Here is a 20,696-nt window from a genome sequence, read left to right on the forward strand (position 1 = left end):
CCAGATTTTCAGTAAAAGTCTCTGGGTAAACATGGTTCTACTTATTATTACAAGCTTGACTATAAAAAAAAAAGACAAGCACTTTGTGTTGTACTTGACATTTTGCGTTGTAAGAAAATTAGATCAGTGATGATTTTACACTGATTAAAAGTAAAACATTCAATAAACAAATTAATTTTGTACTAAATCTGCTGTTTGGGGCCTCAAAAAAATTGGTCCAAGCACCACAAATGGCCCCGGCGCCGCACTTTGGACACCCCTGCACAAGAGAAAACTGGAGTCCATCAGTGGCAGAACTATGGCCGTAGAGTTCAATGGTTGATGTTTGCACTAAGTGCAAAATCACCCAGATTTTGACCTAACAAGCTGAAGAGGTTCGCTTCTAAAGTACTGAAGAATGAAAGACAGAAAAGAAAGAGTTTAACGTGGGATGAGTTTTAATGTCTTCAACTAATCTTAATAAAACGTTGCTCAGTTATCTCATTTTTTAGCCCTCAACACACTCCTTCAGTTATGACAGAAATTCAGAGCTTCAGCGGTCAAACACATTCAAGGCGGATTAAGCGATCTAATAGATTTGACTTTTTCTACACAAAAAAAATCCTTTATAGTTGATCGGAGAATGCAAGTCATGCAAATATCCTCCCTAAAAATGAACCTCCACAGTCACTGGGACACTGGGGGTTATTTCCATAATCACATTTAGTTTGGGTTTGACTCAGAAAGCACAATTTAACAACAATAAGTCTATCTTCGCGGTTTCGCCGTCCACTAGAACTCTCCGCAGACAATGAGGAGAGAAATCGGGGACCGGTCGCCACATTTCAGATCTGTTTTCAAACTGAATCCAGGAAACATTTAGCTACAAAAGTAAGCAGAGCAACAGAGTCGTTTTGAAGGTGAACACGCGGTACGTGAAAGTGACTTTGACTGGATAGGGTGCAGCTGGAAGGAGGCGGCAGAGTCTCCTTCCTGTTAGGTAACACCAGGGGTCGGCCCCTCAGCACAGGGCGACTGTCCTTGGAAGGAGGGAGGCGGCGTCAGGATGTTGCCTTCCTTCTCTTCATCTTTCCTCTTCCTCCCCTCCTCCGAGGAGGGCGTTCTCTCCGAACGGTGCCAGCACTTTAATTGGAACCACTTTAGGAAATAAGCTGCTGCCATCTTGTTTTTTTTAGCTTCTGGATTGTCTAAAAGACAGAAGAGCAGCACATAAAACGTGAACCTTTGATGGGGGGTAAAGAAAAAGTACAGCCTTATCCTTTGGTGAACAAAATGAAATTGAACCCAAACTAAACATGGTTTATAAATACAAACAAATATATTTGTTGGTTTAAGTTTCTATTTTATTTCGTTCTATAGTGAATATAGAACGAAACAAGATTTAAGGAGGAAATAAAGGAGACTGGCTTTTTTTGTTTTGTTTTTGCAAAAGAAGGAGATAATGATTTCATGGAATACAAACTGTTTTAAAGTTTTTATAAACTATTAAAGGGGGCAAAATTTTGTGTTTTCCAGGCACATGGTGCCATTTTATAGCATAATCAAGTGACTATGTTAGCTTCAGTTGTTATAAAAATGATGTATATATCAAATATTACACCTTAGTAGTGGATTTGAGTGAAGTTGACCCCTCCCCACCATCTTCTGCAAATCAGACGTTTGTGCAGCATATTCTTTTGGTTTGTGCTGCTTTGGATTTGAAGGTATTAATGAAAGTTTAAAGGTCAAAAGGTCAGCCACCCCCCTCGCTCTTACTAAATCAAAATTACCTTTAAACCAATTTTGTCTGATTTGAAGAAGGTTGGAAACCGGTCCTCTGTCTCCGGCTTGATTGCGTCTCCAATGAGAAAAGAGAAAAAGACTCCAGAGTGAGAGAAGATCTGATGACATCAGCAGGTTTTTTTGGAGTGCATTTCCTGCAGCAAAGCTTTTTTTTTTTGAGGGTGGCAGGATTTATGGGTGACATATGTACATTCAAGGGCAGACAAACATTTGGGCAAACAGTTTTCGATGATTTATTAGTCCTGTGTCAACATCTCTGTTTGGTATTCACTCTACAAAGAAGACTGACAAGAGACAGAAAATAAGAGATTTTTTTTCCAGTCGTGTTCTCTGTTTTTTTATTTTATTTTATTTTTTCCAGTAAGATGTCGTTCATATCTTTATCTTCAAAAGTTCATCTTTATTTTTAGTGTTATGCCCTTGGGAGCAGCTGGTTTCCACACACATCTATCAGAGTTTTGAAGAAGAGCTTAAATGTGAGTTTGAGTCATTGCACTGATAAAAAAAAAAAATGTTTCTTTGAACCAACTTACAAATAATAATAATAATTTCTTACAATTAATTTTATTAGTTTTGCTCAATCTAGAATTCTGATTTGAATTCTAGCTTTCTAATTGAAAATCTGTCCTTCCTGCCAACTAAAACAACTCTGAATAATCTTGAATAATTTGTTTTACAATAACGTTTAATTTCCCTTTGGGATCAATAAGTAATTAAATCCGAAATGAATTTAACTGGTTAGGATCAACAATGATTTCCAGATGCCGTTTCGACAGAAACCGTGATTATAGAACGATTTGCTGAAGATATTGCGCGTGTCCATCTGTTGATGAACTTAAAAAAAAAAATAAATAATAATAATAATAATAATAATAATAATAATAATAATTCAATCAGTTTCGCGTTTTTAATAATGGCATCAATAGAAACATCGTCCTTGGATCTTTTTTGATGACGTTGTTGCAAAAAAGTTTGGGGTTGAAAGGTCAAACAGTGTAATTCATCCCGCTGCGTCTAAACGTCACACGCGCGCCGTAATATTTTATATTCAACTATATTTACCAACTCTTTTAATGAAATGAGATATCTTCAGTGAGGTCTGTCTGTCTGCTTTATTTATTTTTTTATTTTTTTTGTTTGTTTTCCGGTTTCTTCTGTGAAGTGACCTCACGTGCACCGCTGCAGGTGTTTTTTGCGTGAGCGTTTGCGGGAGTCTGCGAACAGCGGCACGTTGCTGCCTCCGCTCCCACCTCTCCGTCACCACCAGCCGGACAGGACTGACACTCCGAGCCACCATCCCTGTCACCACACCGGTACCATCTCCCTCGCTTCCCCTCCACCCCTCTCCACCTCCCTCTCTCTTCACCTTCATCTCAATCCCTCCTCCTCTTCGTCTTCCTCCTCCTCCTCCTCCTTCGGCTGTTGTTGCGCCGCCGCTGCTGGCGCTTCTGCTGCAGCTCACAACTTCCAGAGAGCCTCATCTCCGGGCACAAGTCCGCCCTCTGGTTCCCCACCTTTACCGGCCGGGGATGCTCGTCTCGCTCGCCTTAAATGCGATGTGATAAATGGGCCGCGCAGGATGTGAAGCCCCGCAAGAAGAAGCAGGAGGATGGCGAAACCGGGCTTGTCTGCGGCGGCGGCGCTGCCGCTGCTCCTGCTGGGCTCCTTCCTCTCGGCGTCCTCCGTTAAAGCCGGTGAGTTGGACCACAGGTTGATGAGCGAGCCAAACAAAGAAGAGGCAGAGAGGAGGGAGGGGATGTAGGGGGAATGTACCGACTGAGCAAACACATCCAGCGGGGCTGATATGTGTCGGTTCGGAGCACCGCTGATCTGGTGTTAGGTTTGTAGCGGCATCCCTCTGGGGGAGGAGGAGGGGAGATAATGTCATGACACATGGATGAGATCTGCACTCACAATAAGCTTTGTTAAGCCAAAAATGATGGGGTGACATGAGGTAATCACGCTGCATTAGCATGATTTTTAGGATCACTCCGACACAAACAGAGGCAGAAATTGCCTCATAATCCAGGTAAATGTCTTGAAATTGAATCCAAGATGAGATTGTAGCTCCCAGCTAGAGTTCAAGCGACACACACGCAGGCACACACACACACAGCGTCATCCAAGTTATTCCGTTCAACCTCATCTGGACATTCGGATTTCTCTGGATGTTTCTTCAGCATCCATCACTTACCCTGCGAGATTATTTCCAGCCCTTTTTAAACGATGATATACCTGAATTCTTCAGTGAGTTATGCTCAAGAGGGGAAATCTGTTTGAGTCAAAAGACCTCGCTTCCATTGTGTCCCGACAATGGAAGCTCACAGATTACGGATAGTCCTTTGGAAACCCTAACTCTTGGAGATAAGATCGTCCAGGCTTTATCTCAACTTTCATTTGGAGATCGCTTTCATTTGGTATGAAGGTGTGTGTGTGTGCGTGTGTGTGTGTGTGCGTGTGTGCGTGTGTGTGTGTGTGTGTGTGTGTGTGTGTGTGTGTGTGTGTGTGTGTGTGTGTGTGAGAGAGATTTTAGGAGGGAGATTTGTACTTCTGGAACCTTGTTTAAATCATTTCGCGACTTGTGGAATAGTTGTGAACGTTCTGGTACATTCTGAGGTGTGGCTGAGGCTAGAAAATCTCGCAAAAGTCTCTTCATTTTCACAATGAAAATGAAGAGGTAGTACAACCTCTTCAATCCTTTTAATTAAGTTTGCATGTGACATCTCACACGTCAATATTTAGTCCATCAACTGCAAACCTAATAGGACATGGCTGTAGTCAAAGTCCAGACCTACTTCTAATTGACAATCTGTGGCTTGACTTTATAATTGATGGTCACAGACAATTTAAGTAGATCAAATAGGTAAATGTCCAGATGTATACATCCCACATATTCTTCAGTTTTCATTTGGAAAACATTTTGCTAACTTTTTATTGTCTGCCTTCCCACTTTATGTTGGTTTATCTCAATAAAAATACATAGAGGGGAGAAAATTCATCTCTTTCTGCATTTGTACTTCTGTAAGGCATTTGTTTAGTGGATATTTGTCCAGATGTTCGGGGCTCAGCCTCCACAACTTTTATGAGTAATTATTAAGAGTGGACCAATTTATCGGCCAGCCGATTTATCGGTGCCGATTTTCTTAATTTTGGGAGATCATGATCGGCCGATTTTTACATATGAAGCTGATCTTATCCACTGATCTTATCTAGCTTGGCAAAGGTCTAAGAATCAACCACTGTCCTCTTTTACTCTCCGTTGACAGAGGTTTGACTGATAGACCGGCCCATCAGGTCATGTCTGCACATTTACAATTAACAGTAGTTACCCCACTGTTACCAACTCAACAACTTTCTTGCTATACTGAGCAACATTTCACACAAAAAAATTGGTATTGGCCAAAATTGGAATTGGCAGGTTAAGCTTTTTAAAAGACTGGTGATCGGCCAGAAACTGCAATCAGTGCAACTCTAGTTATTATTTTCCCACTGCCAACTAGCTTTGTTCCTTCTTTGTATTTGTCCATTTATTTATAGGAAATCTATAAACTTAAGTTTTGAGTTCCTACCAAAATCTCTATTTCAATTCAACAATATTGGTGATAATTTGCCAAGCTGTGGAAAACAGAGCGGTACAAAAGGCACAGTTAATTGAACTCTTTTTGTTTAAATGAAGTCTTTACATGCAGACCTTTGCTTCCATAAAAACAAATTCTACTCAAAATACATACAAAAATCCTATGTACAACTACAGAATATCTGCTTGTACACTTTTTGACGACTCAGAGATTAACCTAATTAGCATTAGCACAATACTACTAATGCTAAACACAAGCAAGTTCTGGCAACCGCATCAGAATAATACTACTAAAGCTACGGATAACAAATTGTAACAACCGCATTACCATAATACTGCTAAAACTAATTAGCACCATCTCAGCTGAAATGGCTGACTTGTTAGCTGGCATAAATCAGCTAAATATTCGAAGGAGTCAGTGGGGTGACATTTCAGACATTTTCTTGACACTAAATGTCTTGCTACTTGCTCATCTAACTCCGTAGAGTAAATGTAAACTGCCAATTTTTGCTCATTAGTCAGAAGCAAATATGAGATGCTGGTGAGACTGCCATGGAAACGGTGGACAAATGCTGATAATTGCCAATTAGGGTGCATCACGTAATGGGTTGAAAATTCCAGAAGTCTTCAAGTATGCTGGATAATATAACCAAGAAGTGTTAGAAGAACTATGTGGAACATTTTTCTGTTTGTAGTCTTTGGTTACATTTTGAGAAAGAATATCTTTAGTGTTGAGGAAGACCAAAGAGCCACTACTGTTTTCTTGTTTCCTGAGTTCAAACCCAAACCAAGGTCCAACTCTGATGTTAATTTGTCGAGCTGGACTCGAGGGAAATCCAGCTTCGAGTCAACTCATAGAGGGCCTTGAGCTTGTTGTACTTGACACACACACTTCCTGTCTGTAAAGACACACAAACACACACACCCACACACACACACACACACACACACACACACACGCACACACACACACACACACACACATTCAGCTCTATCCTTTTCTGCGGTTCAGAAATGGAAACGATTCAAACTTCAACAGGACCTGTCATTACATCCGCAGATTAGCGCCGTGTTACATTCACCCAGGTGTGATTTCTCCGCTTTTCCAGCACAAACGTTAAGATCATTTCACAAAAGGATCGCACCAAAAGTGAATCTCTGCGTACGAAAGAGGAGAGGAGGCAAAGACCGAAAAATGTGTGAGAATTGGAAACAAAGACGAATGGGAAGCAGCGTCTTCCTGTGGGAAACCCCCTGACAGACTGAAGTGTGTTAATTAGGCTGGGTATAAATGAAAGGAGATAGATTAATTTGTGGGTGGTGAGAGGAAGATCTGAGTGAAAGTGGGTTGAGAGAGCAGAAAAAAAAAAGAAGAGTTCAAAGAGAGTGATCATGAGGAGGCTGCTCTGCTCTCTGCTGTAGGATTTATTATATCAATTGCAAAGTACGGGAATATAGCATTTATGTTCTGTCCTTGTTAATTAAATATCCTTCTGTGTCTGTGTTAGACGCTGCGCTGTCAGCTCCGCTCAATGTGACCATCAGAGAGCTGGAGGTCAACTCGGCTGTGGTGACGTGGGAGATCTTGGAGGGAGATCCTGTCATCGGATTCGCCATCACGCAACAGGTATGTGTGAGTTTGTTAGTTTTTTTCTTCTTTTTTTTAATGCCTTCAGGAGAGAGGGCCTAAAAATAATGCAAAGGATAATAAAATAAAAAATAAAATAAAAATAATAACAGGACTTTAAAACATATGATATACATAAATTGTGTAAATTATGCAGCTATGCCATTATTACTGAGGATTTGTCCCTGTTGATTTTTTCTTTTGTTTACATGTATGTATACTTGATTGCACTCGGATTACTTGGCATTACAACGTTTTTAATGGAATTTCATGGACGCTGATTTTTTTTACTAACTGAGGCGGGAAAAAGATCTTTATCCCACCTCTTATTCATAAAGTTATATTGGCCCATTACGGACAAACCCCTTGTGGTTTTGGATATCAAAGTTTCACCAACAATAAATGTTTCAAAGCTTTTATTTAAGCTAAAACAGTTAGTTAGAAGAAGAGCTAGCATATCTGGGAGCTAATTCTAACCAGCTTTCCACTTCCATTAAAACCAGCTAGCATTGTATTTAACTGCTATTTATCCTGTTTTTTAGATCATGTTCTACAAAATACATTTGTTTAAAAAAAATACAGCAGTTTGTTAAGATGAAATTTTTGGCACGTGAGGTAAATTTAGCTAACTTGATTTTGCATTGATTTAAATATTTGTAGATAACCTTGATTTAAGTATCTCCTGAAATCTTCAAGCAAATCATCTTGTTTTTGTTTTTGCCTGAGTACCAAAGTAATTCATCTTTGTGCACACATTTTTTTTCATTAATTATTCAAACTGGAGCAGAAAATTGCAGCTTCCAGAAACCTGGTTTCTGCTGGCACGTCGCAACGCTTTGGAGATCCATGTTAGATGAACATTTTGTCCTCGTGAAGTTTTAATGGCTTAAGAAATTTCCTTTTATAATTGCCTGGTAAATAAAAGTGCCCCAGTGGACCCGTGGTCTTTAATCCAGCAGGAGCCAATTGACCTGAGCAAGCAGCTGTAGCGGGGTAATAATGGCCATTTCTAGGAGAGTGTACATGGCCTGGAAAGCAATTTCTGCCTTTAAGCTTTACTGCATTGTTAAAATAAACCCTGAGAGACTTTACTTAAGCTTTTTCCCCAACTGTTCCCCTGGACAGAAGTGTACACATTAGCATAAATTAAGCCACAGCATAGAAAACTGAAGTTCCTCACATAAATTTGCAGTGGTTAAAACTACAAATTTAGTTTAAAAAAGGTAAACAAAAATGGATTGTAAGCTTTTTTTTCTGTTTTTTTGTTTTCCCCTCTTGTCCACCGCAGAAGAAGGATGTGCGGATGTTGAGGTTCATCCAGGAAGTGAACACCACCACACGCTCCTGCGCGCTGTGGGACCTGGACGAGGATACCGAATACATCGTCCACGTCCAGAGCATCAGCATGGGAGGCAGCAGCCCCCCCAGTCAGCCTGTTCTCTTCAGAACGCCAAAAGAGTCGGAGAAAATGGCGTCCAAGAGTCCCGGTGAGATTCGGATTCCCGGCAGGGTTTGCTTAGATTTAAACATCCTGAGTTGGGTTTCTGTTGGGCTTTATGTGACATACCGGCACAATGTGAGGCATAAGTGTGAAATGTACGAAAAATGCGATTCGTTTTACTCTGATATCCCTAAATGAAGTCAGTCTGTTTGTAAAAATGCTCTGTATTCATTGAAAAAAAGAAAACAGGTGATCCAACAAAAAAAAAAGTTGTTAATTTGTAACAAGTAATAAAATTAAGTTTATCCAAAAAATAAATAAAATATATTAAGTAGTCATGTTAAACAAATGTAAATAGATAAAGTTTGACAAACTTAATTCGATAACTTAACTTTTTTAAGTTGAGCTCCGTTCTCTTTTTTTCAGTGTGTCACTTCTGCTTATAAGAGACTTATTAGTTGTGTACTACACTAATTTTCCTTCATTGGAAAGTGGCAAAAAGAAACACTCATGTATAATAAATATTGAGAAAGAGCAGAGGAGCACTTTCTGGTCTCAACATAAGAGGATAGGAAAAAAATAAACACAACAGTGGCGACAGCATCATGTTATGGTGAAGAAAACCTGCTGGGATACTGGCTGGGATGGAGCTTCAACATCCAGCAATTAGATAACCCTAAACATGCAGTCGACAATTGAATTCCAATTGAACGTTTTAGATCAATTAACATTCATGTGCAGGAACGGCCCAGTCAAAGTCAGGAAGCGAATCCAATTTAGAATCTGCAGTAAGACTTGAAAACTGGCTGTCGTAGACACTCCCTCTTGAATCTGACTGAGGTTGAGCTGTTTGTCACAGATTTACGGGGTGACAAAAGAAACGGTAGAGACACACCCTAAAAAACATGCATATGCCACACTTTTCAGATTTTTACATCCTTTCCCTTCCGCTTCGTTTTTATGCTTTTCACTTTGTGTTGACGCGCCACATAGAATCCCAGAGAACTACACTGGCTTTTGTGGTTGTAACGAGACAAAACGTGGCGATAAAGTTCTCTGGGAACGAGGCGCCGCAGCTGTCTGAGCTAGCATACTGTGAGCCGTGTTACCGAGGCCTCCGAATGCTAATCTATATGTAAATACATTTGTTGTGTATTCATCACGCTTTTCCCATTGAGAACGTCGTCATGTAGCTTATATTGGAACAGGATATGCTACAAACACAAAATGTGAGAGGGGAATTGAAACTCGGCGCATACGAGAGCCTGCAAAAAAATAAAAAATAAAAAAATGCAAGCATGAGAGCATATAGACACGGAGGCAATCATGCATCAACGCAGATGGAGTAAACAATCGGCCTCCCTGTTTCTCCCTCTGCCGACACACACACAAAAATCTGCTCATGTTCTTACATACAAGTATATATATATTTTTTTTATTATAACTATGTTTTTTTTTCCTCCACTCAGACTATATATGTCACGCTATTTTCTGTTTCTGCGTCTCCCGGACGAACAAAACGGTAATAAAAACACAAATCTCGGGCGTGAACTCCTCTCGCCTTGCTTCCGTCTCCTCTCTCACGAGTACGCAGAGAGGCTGCTGGCTCTTATCTGGAGCGGCCCGCCAGCACTCCCAGTTTTATCACGTCCGACCCAGTTCCGCTGCCAAAAGCGGCCGCTTCAGAGGGACCCTGCAAAATACTAAAACGCTCATCAGCGGTGAGGCGATAAGAAGACGCAGCAGTCTATTCCCTGGAAACCCCTGCACTGACTGAGCTTGCCTTGGTCCTGTTTAAGACACATGGTTGGAACTGATACTGTATTTATATAGCAAAAGAAAACAATATCCATCTTTTGTAATGTATCTTTCCTTCTCTGTCGTATTGAGGTTATGACACACCGAGCCCCTATAGAGATTGAAATTTCTGTTCATTCCTTCTCGCAAAATAGGTCAGATTTGGTCATGTCCAACTCTTGCCACAGATTCTCAGTTGGATTCAGGTTTAAGTTTTTCCGTTGTAGGTGTGGGTGTAGTCGTTGTCTTAGTGGAAAATAGACCAAATCGTGATGTGGCCACTGCAACTATGTTTCCATCAACGGTTTATTATGCAAATTTTGTAGTACTGCATCAAGAAAGGTTGATGTAAAAGGCAAAATTCAAAATAGCTTCCTGGGTTTTGTAAAAACACTTTGTGCTCACTGGAGGTGGTTTTTAGCCTGGCCATTCTGCTTGGTTTTCATCTCCCTTCAGTGACAATCTGGGATTTCTCCCATTGAGCTGGATTTCTTCGGGAGGACTCCAAACGAATAAATCAGCGAACAGAAGAAGTTATGAATGACAATGTAGATTTTCTACGGTGTTTTAGAATTGTAGTCCGCCTGTAGTGCTGGCTTGGAGTGAAGGACTCTGCATTTTTTTTCTAACTTGCAACCTCTACTTCCTGTGTATTACAGTCATATGTAACAGGAACATCTGACAAAATTACGCTTTCATGGCCGATTCGCCTCTTTTGTCCACTTTTCTACAAAGATCTGATTCATAAAGTTTCTTTCTGTTCTGTGTGGCAAAAGTTTTCACAGACATCTTCATTGTCACTAACTGTGTTTGAAGCTAACGTACAGCTGCTAACATACCCTTGCTTGTAGCAAACTAGCTTTTCTGTACCTATCATGGGCAACTTCAAATGTATTGCTATCGGCTGGACGATGTTCGTTTTCACCACTGGCTCACTTCTGTTGCCAACCTATATGAGGCCAGATGCATTCTGTAAGGAAAAAAAGCTTTTTAAGTTTGGCTCTATGGTTTCTCCATAGTTTTTTGGCCTTAAATTTTACTCCCTGTGTCATTAAAAAGCTCTTTAAAACTCTTAAATTTGACTCCCTGAAACCTGCAGATGCCCTGAATGAATCAAATGAAATCTTAAGAAGTTTTTGGTCATACAGCAACATTTTAAGGGGTGTGAATACTTTCTCAAGCCGCCAAACATCTGGTCATGTGACACATATTTAGAGGCATAATTTGTCTCAACTGTTGCCGAGTTCTGACTTTGATGGATGAATCTGGTCGGTGTTGGTGGAAGCATTCATTAGCTGTCCTGATTAAATCTCCCGGCCATTACTGCTCTCCTCCCCCTCTAAGCGGGTATTAATCAGCCTGACACTACTCTGCATTTGTAGCCGCGGTGCGGACCGACACGCCGCTCGTCGCTGGGTTTCTGTCAAACGGTTTGCTTATCTTTCTAAGCTGCCTATCGCTAGGATGGAGAAAATACTGCAGGTGTTCCTGGTGTATTGAGCTAAATCGTTGGAGGTTTTGTGATAGTCTTTCCCGGCAGTCACATTTTACAAGCCTCCATACTGTTGGACCTATTGAAACTTTAATTAGTGTCTGTCTTCTTCTTGTAGGTTCTGCTTCTCCTTTTCTTTGCAAGTGATATTTAAATATGGCCAAACAATTCTGGATATGAGATGGTTTGTTTTCCAGTGTTTTGACCTATTTGACAGGGTTATGTTACTGAAAGTAAACCAAACTGACAAATTAAGAGCTTGTCAACAAAGAAAGCGACCATATTTAATGTAATCATGCCAAGCCCTCACAGACAGGAGTATGTAATTATTTCACATTCAGCTTATTAAAGTGCATAAACCTTCCACTCTTTCTGTCAGGCCTCGGGCTGCAGTTAAAGCTTAGAGGGATCGCTATGGTAACGGTGATCTTGACAGCCAGGCAGAGCAGAGATGTATGACGAACAAAATCCTGAACTCACCCAGACAAAGATGGTGTGTCACAAAGGCCTTCATGGAACGGCGTCTCTCCCCTAAAGGCGACCGCGACTCGCGCTGGACCTGGAACGAAAACAAACATTTAGCTTTTAGAGCAACGGGGTTCACCTGCTTACACAGCAACGGTCATGTGGTATGAAGAAACCACGTAGGTTCAGTGCAGTTCTTTATCAGCGACGTCAGATTGTCATCTCTGGCATTTTGAAACGCTTAACATCCAAAAATTTGTGCCGCTTAATCCAGTTTCCATGACATCTCATGGTACAAGTTATGACAATATTCATGACACTGTTGTTGACCTCTGGTGTTTGCAGAGGTTGGACAAGAAACCAAATAGCTAAAATCCACAAATACTTCAGACACCCTCTAAAAACGCTTACAGCTGCTTATTTTACTAGTTCAAACAATAAATATGCAGAAGTTAACATCCACAGTCGTCCTTTACTCCACTCTTGTGGATCAATCAGCACCGATACCAATGGTTGCTTTGGCTGCTTTGCGACATCCAATAGTAGCAAGTAGCATTGTGCGCTCTTTGCTGTATTTTCTTTCAGGTATATTATGCTACACACACAAAAAAAAAAAAAAAAATCTGTGAATAATTTGGAGTTAGAATAATTTTAGTTAGACAAGGTGGCATTCAACTGTATTTGGAATTTAGACAAAGTCTGTAGGAGCTAGCACTTTCCAGCTGGAGCTAGCTTAAGTTTAATTAGCACAGAAAAATAAGTGCTCTCTACCAGTAAATTATTTGCGTGGCAGTATTTTATCTTCCTAGTTGGTAAAATAAATAACTACATTGTGACAAAATAAATGACAATTTGTAAACACGAGAGGGAAATGTAATTGCAGCTGCTAGCTGGATTCCTGTCCGAAGCTCACTATTGGTACCGTACATTGACATTTTTGAAACGTGAACAAATTTATTTTACTGATTACAAATTGTTAATTATTAAACCTGCCTTCCATTTGTGAAAACACACCAATCGTAAATAAATGACACAGAATATGAATGAAAACACAGCTCATGATCACTTAATCTTTATTCTATATGTGAAACAACAAAAATAACCAGGAAAAAAATACTTATGTGGGCGTTCAGCAGCTAAAGCCAAACCTGGGTTGTATTTTTCTGCAGTGAATACAGACCTTTTAATATACTGCAAAATCTTTGTTTTATTTGTAAAATTAAAACAATGAATTTAGTAAATGGTAAAGATTCCATCTTCACTGACAACAGAATTTCTTTCGCCACACGTAATTTAATTAAGTTTACCAAAGTTAATTTCTGAAGTTATCGAGCTAAACAAACGTAAATAAATTAAGTTAGATGAACTTCATTCATCTAATTTCATCTAACTGGTCAATTACTTGTGACCAGTTAAATTTTTTTAAAAGTTGGATCTTAATTTTCTATTTTCAGTATTGTTTTGTTCTTGCGAGCTCTGTGCATTATGACAGCCATATGATTTCATTAATGCAGCTAAATATAGCATATGTATTGGCTCTTACATGAGGGAATGTTGACTTTACAGTTGACCTTTAAGACCAGCTTCCTTCACCCAGTCTGTGCTTTCCCCATCCCATCTTCTTTTCCCTTCTTCAATTTTTGCTCCTATTGTTTTTCCAGCCTGTCCAATTTTCTGCCTGCACCAGATACAGGATACTGTAACCATTGATTCAGAAAAGTCAAATGTGCACTGGAAGCAACATCTAATTTCCACTATCATATAATACAGCAACGTTGCCGCTAACACACTGGCTGGTGATTAAAACCAAAAACAGCCAGTGGAAAGGCGGTGAAATGTGTTGTGTTTGCTTTGTACGGCCGGCACGCAGAGGCAGGATGGCTCTGATGGCAGCGGAGAGCGAGAGGCTGTAATTCAGAGTGTGTTCCAACCTTTACGGCTGTGATTGGTGTTACGCTGCAGCGGCCAGAGCGCTGTCAGCGAGGGAAAGCCCGGTGACTGATTGGGTGGGGGTCTGGGCTCCTTTTGTCCCTGCAGACGGCTGCTCTCACTTAGCTTTAATTACACAGAGCAGGGTGAAGAATTCACACCAGCCTGCCTCTCTTTCCTCACGTCACCCGTCTTTGATTCTTTTATCTTTCCCCACAGAGTTTACGAGTGATGGGGAATTTTTTTTTTTTGCATTCTCTGCCCCTACCGCTGATGAATTACAGTGTCTTCCACCTTGCCTTTGTTGACTCTATGTGTGTGTGCATGTGTGTGTGTTCTCTCTGCAGACGAGGTGACGATGGAGGAGGTTGGTCAGGCTGCCCAGCTGAGGGCCGGAGAGCTCATCATCATTGTTGTGGTGCTCGTCATGTGGGCAGGTAATGTTCTTCTGCGTTATTGGTCATTTATCATCAGGCACCTTCCAGGACGCCACTACCTGCAGAGTAAATAAGCTCTCTGATGGAGTTCCTACTTGGGGACAAACATTCAGCTTCAGGTGCCATATTTCCATGAGGAATATCTCCCCGCAAGGCTTTTAGGCCAAAGTGGGGAGACTCCGGGTTATTTTAGACAACATTCAAGTTTCCTAAAAGTCGTTAGAAGTTTTTGGATTCCTATTTATGATCCAAAAAGTTCAGTTGATTGGATCTCTTGCTACCTACCTATTACCTAAAAATATGACCTGTCAGTGTTAATCTATTGTCTGCGATGGTATGTTAGGGCAATTATTGATAGAATTTGTTTTACTTAAAAAAATATATGGAAATTTGTCAGTTTGAAAAATTGGAAATTGGCTAGAAAAAAGTCAGAAATGTCAAGATTGATCTCAGAAGCTCTCTAGAAAAAACAAGGAAATGGTTGAGGTTAGAAAGTCTAAACTTTCTTAGAAAAAAAAATAAAAAATTTGGAGATTAATCTCAGAAATTTTCTGAGATCAATCTCAGGCCAGCGGAGATTGATCTCAGAATCTCAGGCCAGATTCTGAGATCTCAGGCCAGAACTCAGAAAGTTCCAAACTTTCTGAGTTTGGAAAGTCTAAAATTTATTAGAAAAAAAAAACACTCACAAATTTGGAGATTGATCTCAGAAACGTTCCAGAAAACACAAAGGAAATTTGTGAGTTTCAAAAGTTAGAATTGATCTGAAGTTTGTACATCGTTTTGTGTCTTATGCAGCTCTTTTATGATTCTAGTTCTAAATCTGATTTGCTAAATATTATGTCTGGATTTGAAAATGATAAAAATATTCTTTGTATTGTTGCCACTTCTGAGAAAGGTGGCCAAGTGTTATTTAAAAATACATGAGAAACAGATTAAAGGCATAGTAATTATTTTATTTAGCCTGATAAGTACAATAAATCCTTGGAGACGCACCTTTACTCTCAACAACAAACATAAAAATGAAAAGCTCATAAAAGAAGACTTCGTATCAAATGTATGGATGTTTATGACGGGGCAGTTGGAAAGTTTTAGAGGATAGAAATAAATTCTGCTGGACAAATGAATAAAATATAGATTTCCTTTTCGGTTATCAAAGGAACTTCGGCTTTGGCAGTAAAGAACAATCTCCCTTGTAACACTGCCATCTTCAGCTCCTATGTTTTCATGTATTAATCCTTATTACAGTTGTACTATATGAAAAACTAATATCCACAACCTCCTAATGAGATTAGATAATACAGCTTGCATCTTATTTTGCTCTGTTTCCTCTTTCTGTTTCTTCATTTTGCTTTTCTTCTCTCCGAAGTCTCATTAAGCAATCTGCAGCTTCAGCTGGAGGTTTAGATTCTCGACCAGCTCTTGTGGTTTAAGCCTCTTCTTTCAAGGAAGCTGAGAGCCAAACTGCTCCTCTTCCTCAAAAGTAAAAAGATAAGACTGCTTTGATTGTTTTCTAGATTTTTTTTTTATTATTTGATGTCACACACACACACACACGCACGCACGCACACACACACACGCACACACACACACACACGCACACACGCACACACACACACACACACACACACACACACACACACAGAGCCAGCCGTCAATGCTTTCTGTTAAGGATTGTAAAAGTGTTTTTAAGTGTTTAAATATTACTTTGAAGGATTTACTTCCACTTTCCCCACATTTGGCTGTAAACAGACGCTGATTACTCCAAATCCATCATAATTTAAAACCATTTTTAAAACCAAAAGTTAGATAAGTTTAAACTGATAAGACTGAATTTTTATGCTGTACTCCAAAAGCACAGAAACTTTATTTTAGGTTTATAAGTCTTAGCTCACTTGAAATAAGACAAAACAAGCTTACAAGTAGCTTTTCAGAAATGTATAGGAGCTTCTTCTAAGTCAGCAATTACTTAATACTGATGAAAACGTACTAGTCAGAAGTAAAATAATCTGCTAGTGGATTTAGTACTTTAAAAAAAATAAAAAATTAAGTAATTACTCACTTCAAATAAGCTCCTATACCTTTCTGAAAAGTTACTTGTGAGCTTGTTTTGTCTTATTTCAGGTGTACTAAGATATTTGCTCTAGAAACTTGACCAAAAATACTTGATAGGATTTTGTATTTGTGCAAATTAAAAGACTCCTAAAGGCTTAGCGCCTCTCTTTCCACAAGTACTAAAGTGATAATTCACTCCACAGAAAACTACTCTTCTTCCTGTTGTGGAAATATTCACATTTGAGTGGCAAGATGCACATTTACTAAGGTTTCTTTGCCATACGATAAGTCTCTGATCTTACTCCACTAAGTGTAACAAGATATATATGGTCTCTATACATTCCATGGAGGGGTTGGTATGGGCCCAATTACTGGTAGCAGGGACTGAGATGACAAGGGAAAAACTAAGGAAAATTCAAAGAGAGTAAAAAAAAAAAAAAGTAGTGGAGAAAAACCTGAGCAGCACATGATGGTAGAAAAAAATAAAAAAAAACTTAAAGCCAAGGAGGCGAATTGTGTTTTTCAGCTCTTAATTGGGCCTGTGGGGCATGCTGGAGGATATCACAGGGAGATATCCCATCTTACCCCTTGGTACCGCAATGATTAGATCTGCCGAGGCTGACATAAGCAGAAATACCGAGCCATGTTTGGGCTCGGATTCATCCCATCGCACACTCTTCTACCATCATGAATTATTCCCTTTCTCGTTCCTGCAAGCTTGTTCTCTATCTGCTCCCCACATCGACAGCTCCTGCGTCGTGTCTCGGCGTCCAGATTCACATCCTCACCCCCCCTTCGACTCCATCTGCTGTTCGTGTCTCAGTTCGTTCGGATCGGCTCTATCGACATGTCGGGAGCCACGTCGCTCTGTCTGCGCAAGAGAATTAACAGGACAATGATTCCAAATGCACATAGAAAGTGGTTTGGTATTGGATAAGACTGGCTAACGTTACCCATTTGGGTCTGTTCCAGAAAAAGAACCAATTTGAATTAGATTTACCATTTTTCATTAGAACAGTGGTCAATAACCAGGCAGAATTACTTTTGGACCTTGTTAATGACGACCAAAGCATGAGGTTCCTTTGAATCTTGCTAAGAGACATTTAACCAAATATATCTCTGCAAGTATGTATAAATTAAACCTTGCTTGGGTAGGAGAAGATCCACAAATTCAAACCTGCAGCACACAGTTCTTGTTCTCGAACGTTATCTGTTGGGTGTTCATCCCAGCCCACAAAAAGAACTGTTCAAATGGATCCTGAAAGGCTGAAAATGAATGTAAACACCTGGCTGGAATCGGATATGTTGAGCTGCAATCCAAGCATTTCAGTTTAACGCTTCAGTCATTACAGCTAGAAACCAGAGATAAGACCCAAAATCTGGCTGTAGTGAAGGACCTGAACCTTCAGAGTCACATAAAGACAGCTACAAAGTCAGCCTTCTATCACCAGAAGAACATTTCTAGGTTTAAAGGACTAGCGTTGATTTTGATGATGGCGTATGACTGAATGTCATTATTTATTGCTTGTTTCACAATTGGTGACCGTATGATGTTCTTAGGATGATTGAGCTGCCTTTTTGCTCAAATGTGTTATACAGATAAACTTGAATTTAAGCTTGAACGAAAGGTGGTGCACATGTTAAGAAGCGACACGTTTTTCTTTAATGTTTTGAACTCTAGAATGTGTAAATGAACCTTTATGTGTGTGAAACGTTTGTTACCTTGTGGATGTGTCCTTCTTGGGACCCCACTAAGGCCCGCCTCAAACCCAGCTCTTTTATAGAAGGAGCAGTGATAAGAGCTGGGGTTTGATTGGCTGGGGTAAATTGAGAAGGCGGGAATAACCAGTATATGGGTGGACTACTGGATGTAGCAAGAAGACTGATGGGATGGCTGCCATTTTGAACTGTACTGGAGGCTTAATAAATGAGCTTTATTTTCTGTACAGTCAAGTTTGGTGACTTTTTCCTTCCACATCACATCTCTGAGTGTAACGGTGGTGTCAGAAGTGGGATTTGAATCTTCTTTCTAAGTATCTTATCCAGTTTAGAGTCGAGACTCACAAATGTTCCTAGCGGATCTTGTAAGACTGTTTTAAAAATGTTTGAATGGCCTGGCTTTAGGTTGGTAGCTATTTACATTGACTGCCATATTATTCTGGCTTATACAACAATGAGCTTCACATATGAAACATCTAATATTGATCCATCATAACCTCTTAAGGGAAACCAAATAAAAAGTCTTGAACTATCCCTTCACCGCCCACACACTCCAAGATGATGCAAACTTTGTTAGTTTTCTGTATTTTTTTACACAATCATCATAAAGAGAGAGAGATTTTATTTCGAGACATAAACAATCAGTTACTTAATAATCTCTACCCTGTTGTCCCTCAGGGGTGATCGCCTTGTTTTGTCGTCAGTATGACATCATCAAAGACAATGAGCCCAACAACAACAAGGACAAAGCCAAGAACTCCTCAGAGTGCAGTACACCTGAGCACCCACAAGGGGGGTTACTGCGCAGCAACGTCTAGGACCAACCTTCTGTCGCCTTCTGCAATAACCAACCTAAGACCTCAGGACGGGTGAGGAATACGCACAGACTCTTGTGTCATATTGTAACAAACTGTTGGCTTTGCTTTCATGTTTATCTTTATCTGTTGTAACTGATAAAACTAACTGGGAGGTTCAGTTTTGGACAATTTGCCAACCCCGTTCCCTTAGAACAGGGGTCCCCAAACTACGGCCCGCGGGCTGGATCCGGCCCGCCACGTCATTTGGTCCGGCCCCCTGAACAATGCCGGATCCAGCCCGCCTCCTCATACCAGAGAGCATTCAGTGTTTTTTTTTCATATATTGTTTTTTCCGGTTTATATGTGGATTTTTCTTCAACCACCAGGGGGCTTGAGCAGATGTGAAACTAACTTTCCCTCAATGGAATATGTACTAGTCAGTCCCAGTCACCGTTTCACTCACGGTTTTTTCCATTTGCATTCTGGGTAAAAATCTATCTAAAAGTGCGAATGTGTCGTCGCGCCCCCCCCCCAGCTCGACAGTTTCAAAGACAGAACAGCCCCCCCGTCGACAAGAATTTTCTAAGGTTTCTTTCTCCAAAAACTAAGACCGGCCCCCGACCAGAGAAAGGAACAGCTATGTGGCCCTCGCAGGAAAAAGTTTGGGGACCCCTGCTTTAGAAGTTGAGGCTAAATGTTTATAGGACTTCTCAACATTATCGTCCACATATATTGTCATAATTAAGGGTACTTTGTTTGTCTCCAGTTTGGCAGTATCTTGGATATTTTAAAACAAAAACTAATCAATAATCATTAATACCGATTGATATGACATGGTTATTGTGATAAGTTTTTCAGCCATATCGCTCATGCCTTAGCTGTAATATTCAATTTGGTTAACTATTTAAAATAGGGCGGCGGAATATATCACGTTAGATATTTTACAGGAGGTAACTCACGTTATATCGTCATAGCAATATGTACCAATGTACATATGTACCAATCTCCCACGGCAAGATTTTCTGATATCATATTTGAGCTGCTGTTGTGCAATGTGATGCCTGCAAACAAAGTTAAGTTTCTCCAATCAAACAAATCCGAAGTGTGGGAGAAACTGTAGCTAAGTCTTAAATGAGAACACTCGGGACGATCGCGTTCAGAAACAATCACAAAACAACAGAGATCATTTGTGATATTTAGAATGACTGTAGGGCTGCCAAAGTGTTAACGAATGCAATTAATTTAAAAAGCAAAATGTAAAATGTTTCACATTTTTACATTTCAAGCTTGCAAACTTAAGTATCGTGATTAATATGACAAAAAAAATTTAATTGATTGAAGCACTTAACTATTTCCTATATATATATATATTTTTTTTTTTTAATGCTAAAGTTTATAACTGTGTTTCTTCCAGACCCTGAGACCAACAGAAAGCCATTCTCAGAAAAAGACAAAAAAAAAAAAAACATTGACGAATAGATCAAACCAATAAAGGAATCTTCTTGACACAAAGGAGCGAGTTCTGCGAACGTGCAGAATCAAAGGCTACAACCAGCCGAACCGGAAACGGCGGACTGT

General features: G+C 40.0%; 1 protein-coding gene across 1 annotated transcript; it reads left to right on the plus strand.

The window, feature by feature from the left end:
• The first annotated feature begins 1,369 nt into the window (after positions 1-1,369).
• Positions 1,370-19,182, plus strand: fndc5b (fibronectin type III domain containing 5b). Its single transcript, XM_014972023.2, has 5 exons — positions 1,370-3,476; positions 6,868-6,986; positions 8,275-8,473; positions 14,458-14,547; positions 19,000-19,182. The coding sequence occupies exons 1-5, from the start codon at positions 3,392-3,394 to the stop codon at positions 19,137-19,139; spliced, it is 633 nt and encodes a 210-aa protein (XP_014827509.1). The 5' UTR covers positions 1,370-3,391; the 3' UTR covers positions 19,140-19,182.
• The last annotated feature ends 1,514 nt before the right edge of the window (positions 19,183-20,696 follow it).

This window comes from Poecilia mexicana, unplaced genomic scaffold (assembly GCF_051168715.1).
Source record: "Poecilia mexicana isolate PSO_F unplaced genomic scaffold, ASM5116871v1 scaffold_11, whole genome shotgun sequence".
In the NCBI taxonomy this organism is placed as follows: Eukaryota; Metazoa; Chordata; class Actinopteri; order Cyprinodontiformes; family Poeciliidae; genus Poecilia; species Poecilia mexicana.